The following is a 7,030-nucleotide window of genomic DNA, read 5'->3' as shown; positions in this document are numbered from 1 at the left end:
GAATCCCGAAGAGGTTGAAACCCCTTTCCCTTTTCCCATGCCCTCAAAGTTGTCAGTAGAAATTAACACACCCATCAACCAAAATATCACACATTGTTTGCATTTGCATTCCCCATAAAAGTAGCACGTATGAAAATCAAACTGATGACCACATTTTTACCAACCCAGCCGCTGGTCCGACCAGATACATTACACTCCTCAGGGCTAAAGACCTTCAGGTGGGAAAATGTCAAGAATAAGATCCATACTTCATCTTCTTGATATCCCAAAAAAGGCGGCGCACACCAGCTTAGAAACACACAGACAACTTTTATTTGGTCAATTGCAGGACCTATTTCAGGTTTCTAGCCCACCCCTCTTCCTTTTATGAGGCTATTATCGAGGCAAAAACATATTGAACTCAATATCATTTAGGCCAACAAACATTTTAGAAAAACGTTGTTCTTGGTCATCTCCACCATTATCCCAGAAGCCCAAGGTAATCTTTCACAGTTGAAAGACACAGAATATCAGGAACAAAGTTATATGAGAAGGGTGTAAATTCAGACAGACATTTTACTTTTGAAATTCATACTATATGCATATACCTGCAGTGGTCGATCCCACGCCATCTTTTAAACATCATCTTATCCATATATGGGTGTACAAGCAGTGGTCGAGCTCGTAAGGGAAATCTTCTGTTACAGCCAATGGTTAACTCTCAACAAAAAGGAAACCTACACTGACACTCACCTGACACTGGCGTCGGGGAGGTAAATGCGGTGAATGTTACTGTGAGTCAATTTTCGCCTGCAGGTAGGGCATTTCTTTTGAACGTCGATGCTGGTCTTGATGCAAGTTTTGCAGAAAATATGACCACAAATGGTAGACATTGGCTCCGTCAGCGTACCCATGCAAACTGCGCACGTGAAGGTCACTTCCTTCGGCGCAGTATTTACACTTTTGCTGTGTACATTTGCTCCAACGTTTCTCCTCTACAAATTAGAACAAACTAGTTAGAATGTGATGCAGCATGTCATTTATACAGTTCCAAACCATCTATTGGGAAGAATATGCCATATATATTCCAGAAGCTTTTCCAAACAAGGCATTTGAAAGGTTAATCTCGAGAAATTTCACCGTAAGTCTAAATAAGCAGAAGATCGATTCACTCCTTTTCCACGGCCCCAATTTTCAACTGGCACATAACATTTAATTTGGACAATTAAACCTGGTCCTACCATCCACTTAAAAAAGAAGAAATTCTGTAATCTGTACTCATGGGAGGCCAAGGGCATGGAGTTTACAGTTGGAAGTCTCCGGTTGGGGCGTCAAAGACATATGCCAGTTACCTATGGTAAAGTAGCACCTACGTAACTTATCCTATTTTCTGCCTGGAAATGCACCCATCCGTCCCTCCCCTCCTATGATGCAAAGAGGAGACAAAATTTCCGCAACTCATGAAAACTAGTTTGAATCAACCCCAGGCCTTCCTTATCCCATAAGGGGCCATTTGTTAAATGGAACACCATGTGAACGTTGCATGAACCTGCCACAAGAAGTGTGGTAGACTCATGGAACTCGGTGCTCCAGTTATCAAATGAGCCCCCAAGAGTCAACAAAAGGAACATCCATTTGATGGTAGGTTTCACGGTCCCTTGGTGAAAGTTTCAGATGCATGGAGACAGATGAAGAGACGAGATTTATCACATCACTAAGTATAGTGACATCCAAGCTTCATTTGAGCTAAGCAAGAAACTTGCCCTAGGTTGTTTGCTGCCTTTTTTAAACCTAACCACGAAAAAAGAGTGAAAGAAACCAAACGAGATAAATGGACAAGCTAACTGAAGCCTATGAGCAACTTTTCCTTTGGTGCGTTGGCCAATTTGGTGCAAACTATTGAGGAACAAAGCCAGCAAAGAGAGTGACCCAACGATAGAGCATTAAAATTGCAAACAACTGACATTGACAACTACGTAACCCATGACTTCAAACCCACCAACAATGGACAAGTAACCTGACATTTCCCAACTGATACTCCATATGGAAGGATTTGGGGTGATAAATCTTCTGTCAGTGGAAAACCTTTACATTTACAATGAGCAATCATTTTCATAACTAATGCGTAATGATCCTCCAGGCAGCAAAGGGAAGGTGATAAGCGATCATATCTCACTAAAAAAAAAATTCATAACTCTAAAAAATCAAAACAGAAAGTTCAACAAAAGGGATCCATTTAATTATTTATGCACATAGAACAAATGCTCTAATGGAAAAGCTGAAGTAGGTAAAGCTCAAAGTTGTACCTTTGATGTGCTGGCAACACCACAATCATCATCATCATCACAATTGATAACTACCTGGCTTGAAGTTCTTTCCCGTTTGCAGTCTCTTCTAGAAGGCCTAACGCCTGTAGCCACTGTCAAACCAAAAATTGCAGTGGCCTTCTTATGAAAATAGAAACAAAAACATCATCTATATGCTCAAAGGAAGCAATTTTAACATGTTGGCCAAGTAAAGAAAAACACTGCAGTAAGTTCTTGATATATGGATGTCACCACATATTGAATATACAATCATATACAGATATTTGTCGCAGCATGTACAATCAGCAATTCCAATAAGAAAAGCAACGGGAAGGGACACCTGGACTATTAACTTATCAAACGAAGCAGATTAAACTCTAGAAACATAAGACACTTTTGTCATGCAAAGGTCATAGAGTTGGACTCTAGTGCTGGACTGGAGCCAAATTTCTTGAGTTACATTTATAAACCTGACATGAGACCATCTTTAATCCAACTATGCGCTTCCTTCTATGATTCTACCTTTTATTTTAAAGCTCCAGCCCACTATTATACTGTTGAAATTGCCTATTAGTTCCAAATTTTATTTTGAAAAACATGAACCTAAACCAACTTTTTCCCCTCTTTTCACTATTTCCTACTTCTTGACCCTGTGGAGTGGTATGAAATGTTGACGAGATATTAAAAAAAAAAATTGTCCTTTTCTGCTTGTGGATCTGTCATCAAACTCTTATACATAGTTGCCACTCCGTTTTAACATTTTCTCATGCAAATTGACTGAACACAGGCATCCAGGCCTACATACAAAATAATGTTGATCCAAGTATAATACTTGGTTCCTCTGTGCTACAATCTTAACTTTCAGGGTTCTCATAATTCACATTTTTTAATTATTGCCACTTCAGCATTTTGCTTATAGTCACACCCTCCTGCAGCAAAGATATTCCGCAGTTAAAAATTTGAGTTTTACAACTACTAACCCAGATACTCGTTTTACATTTTTTTCATCACAAATAAGTACCCATACTATCATGCTTGATTTGAAGCTTTGAATTTTACAACTACTAACCCCGATACGGATTTTACATTTTGTTCATTTGCCATTATAAATAACACATTTCATGCTCGCTCTTGAGTGAAAAAGGGTATGGACAGCTCTGATTCAGGGGGATTAGCATATCAATGTGCCATATGGCTGCAATGCAACTATTCTTGACAAGTCAGTTTACTTTCTGAAAAAACAGTGGTTCTGCCTTCTGAATGCTGAATCAGAGTGAACCACCTTTTAGAGGCTAATACCACATAATATCTAAAGTTATGTTCTTCCTTATAAATTATAACCCTAGCATTTCCACTGAAGGCTAGGTAGGTCTTACATAGCAGCATTGATGCATCCATTCATTCTTTCCATAACTTGCTACCATTGAAGAAGTATTTACTTTCGGAAAGCCTGACCAAATGTTGGTTAATATATTTGTAAAAGTTGGGGATGCGAGGGCTATGCATTAGATTGACAAGATGCTGTTCTGACCAAATAATAAGATAAAAAAATGAGCAACTTAATAGCAAATGCAACCCTTATATATTATCCAACAACACTTACCTGGGTAACTTGGTCGTATGCTTGTATCTTCATCAAGCACAACTGTTGCACCATTATTGCGTCTTGAAAGATTCCTTGCCTATGAAAAAGGAAACAAACCATAAAAAAAATATAACCTTGTTAATTCTGAAATTGAGAAGAAGCACAATTTTAAGTAATGCAACAGAAATAATATTATCAATTCCTGAAAAATGCTGATCAGGTGGATTTCCACTAACAAAGAAACAACTAGATGCATACAAATAGAAACAAATGAACTCTCTTTGTAAACATTACAGTTTACACTCAAAAGTAATGGGCACATCATCTATGAAAAAAAGTATACAGAAACCCACATATACCCAAATTGTTTTTAATGGTTTATAAGTGTTATGTCTCCTCACATATAGAACTCATACTGTCCTAAAAAAATCATACTTGCTCACCGAAAAGAGTCCTAAGCAATTTATGTTATGCTCATTTGGAAACTAACAGCCTCAATAATAGGATACATTATGTGCTATACTATGAGGAAGGTATAGAGCGTGTGGTACATCTCCCTAGGCTATAGTAAAAAACTCCCAGTTCTTCCACGGTATTAAAACAACCAATTCATGGAGTATTTTGACAAAACATATTTACACATGAAACATAAATCAACTAAAAACAGAAATAGCTGACCAGTTATAAAAAATAATCAAGCTATTTTTTAATGAGTATTGAGGTTAGACTCACTTCAGTAAAGCTCGTAGGGGAGGAAATGACAACAACATCTTCAATAGCCTCAACATCAATTGGAGCAACTTGCCTTCTGTAGCTCAATGATGGCAATGCCCGTCCACTCACTGTGGTTGTACCAGTTTCCCTGCTTTCTAATGAGGCAGGTTGATTCAGGTCAACATCCAGAACCATCTTCCTACCTTGGACATGCCGGTTAGAACCCCTTGAAGGCCTCCGTGTCCCACTCATGCTCCTAGTTAGGGTTCAAGCTTTGAACTCTTCCACTGCCACAGTGAAAACCAGACATTACAATTTTCCAGCCCCAACTATAGTTCTCTCCTTGAGAAAGGAAAGCATGGAATGAGTAGCTGGGGCCCTGACAAAAATATTAGATTATTGGTTTTGGATTTGGAATATGCACTCCACATAATCAAACAGCTTCAATTTGGGAAAAAAGATAGTGGTACTTCATGCAATTTCTTCCCAACTCAAGCATAGTAACTGTACCACATCATTCTTTTGCTATCATGACCAATCTCTTTCAACCACATGGAGTCCACAGTCAGTGGCTCAACCTCCTACACGCCCTGGATACCTCGAAAGGGAGCGCCGTCGGGTGGATAGATGTATAGTAATACTTAGCCCACTAGCAATTAAGGGTTCACATACTACAGAACAACAAGTTGAAGCTGGTAAACTCAGTATTCAATACAATTGCGCCAATGAAGCAGTACGAGTAAGAAAACTATATCAATGTCCTCAGTAACAAGACTACGGTTAAACAGATTCATTTTCCCAAAAAACAAAAAAAGGAATTGTTCGATCAGCTCAATGGATCTGTAATGAAAGTAACTCTGGTTACAATAAATATTTAAGAAGTAATCAAAACCGCAGTAAACAAAATTTAGCCGCTTCTCCCCTGTGTTCTTCTTCCAAGCAATAAGACGTTTACACAAAGGCCGTGGACTTAACAGAAATACCACCAGAAACACACCAAAACTCATCACAGACCCCACAAAAGAACGGAAAGAAGAAAAAAATGGTAAGCTCTGATCAAGATGAGGTAGAAAAAAGAGAGAGTCCTAATCCACAACGGGATGTTCGCCCTGACGTTTAGGCACGAAATGTTAAACAGCTACAGAAGACGTAGACAGTCCCAAGGACAGGGACACAGACCTAAAAAATGTAAAGTAACCAAAACCGCAATCAGCAAAATCTAACTGCTTCTCTTCCGTACCGAGTAACAAGACGTGGACTTAAAAATAAATACCACCAGAAACACAGCAGCACTCAACGAATCGCAAAAGGACCGCAAGAAACACAAAAATAAGGAAATAAATACAAAGCTCTGATCAATATGAGATAGAAAAAACAGAGCCCCAATCCATGATTCACCCTGACGCGTAGGCACGAAATTGTTAATCAATGATCACAGTAACTATTCGCCAGAGAAATGGACCGTGAAAGAGAAAGATACAGACTACAAAATCAGATTGATTGAGTTATAGATTTCCGGCGATCGAGTTGCCCTAGAGATTCCTTTGGGCAATTCAAAAAGAGAGAAAGAGGAAAAAAAGGGAGAAGGATAGAAATGCTGAAGACACAATCGGACGCTTACCCAAGGACTCCTGCAAAAGAATCAATCCGGAACGGAACGACCGCTCTACCGTGCCGACTCCTCAGAGAAATAGACCACATACACACTGAAATTCCACGATGAGAGAGAGAAATGAGGCACCTCGGAAGTAATGCGCCCCTTCCTCTACCATTTATAGCGACTCTGCGTGCTTCTCCGGTTCGTCGATAATTGCTACGTGTCTGATCGGACGGCCAAATATGGTCACAGGGGTTGCCTTGCAGTTTCCAAGATCCTCGATGTTTTTTTGCCGTTAGAGTTCACTGCCAAAACTTTAAACAAAAAGGAAAAATTGACGGATCGATTTGAACGGAGCTATTGTCCCAGACCCGTCAATCTAGTGTGCGGTCCTACTAAAAGGATTCGTTTAAGACGGTAGTCCGACGGATATTCGACCCGACTCGGGTCTCGGACCAGACCCTTTAAATATGATTTTTAAATTGACTTTCTTTTATATGATTTTAAGAATATATCGATGCGAAACAAATATTTTGATAATAAAAAAAATTTACATTTTGCATAAAAACAGCTTGAATCAAAGTATATTTTATATCAAAATAGTTTTGTAATAGAAGATTAAAAGTCTGGTTTCTACCAATTTTTCTCTTTGTATATATATATATAAAATGGTGAACGGAGAGGAAAACTTAGGGATGTAGAATGAGTTGACTCAAACTTACCTATGTAAGCTCGAGTCGAGCTCAAGTTAGAGTTAAAAACTCAAGTTATAAATTAATCAAGCTTGAATTACACAAGCTCGATTCATTTAAACTTGACTCGGCTTGTGTCTTTCCTATTTCTATATCT

The 7,030-nt window shown here is 38.8% G+C and overlaps 1 protein-coding gene across 2 annotated transcripts; it reads right to left on the bottom strand.

Annotated features, from left to right (window-relative positions):
* Positions 1-553: 553 nt before the first annotated feature.
* Positions 554-6,439, bottom strand: LOC116248805 (uncharacterized). Of its 2 annotated transcripts, none has more exons than XM_031621783.2 (5): positions 6,206-6,439; positions 4,603-4,963; positions 3,889-3,967; positions 2,286-2,398; positions 554-974 (listed from the first exon to the last, which is right to left on the bottom strand). In XM_031621783.2, the coding sequence occupies exons 2-5, from the start codon at positions 4,834-4,836 to the stop codon at positions 729-731; spliced, it is 672 nt and encodes a 223-aa protein (XP_031477643.1). In that variant the 5' UTR covers positions 4,837-4,963; positions 6,206-6,439; the 3' UTR covers positions 554-728. The 2 variants fall into 2 exon arrangements, with proteins under 2 accessions (XP_031477643.1, XP_031477642.1); XM_031621782.2 differs by having other exon boundaries at positions 4,603-4,871; positions 6,206-6,436.
* Positions 6,440-7,030: the final 591 nt, after the last annotated feature.

This window comes from Nymphaea colorata, chromosome 2, assembly GCF_008831285.2.
Source record: "Nymphaea colorata isolate Beijing-Zhang1983 chromosome 2, ASM883128v2, whole genome shotgun sequence".
In the NCBI taxonomy this organism is placed as follows: domain Eukaryota; kingdom Viridiplantae; phylum Streptophyta; class Magnoliopsida; order Nymphaeales; family Nymphaeaceae; genus Nymphaea; species Nymphaea colorata.
The sequence above is the reverse complement of the archived record's forward strand: the minus strand, read 5'-3'. Positions and strand labels throughout refer to the sequence as shown.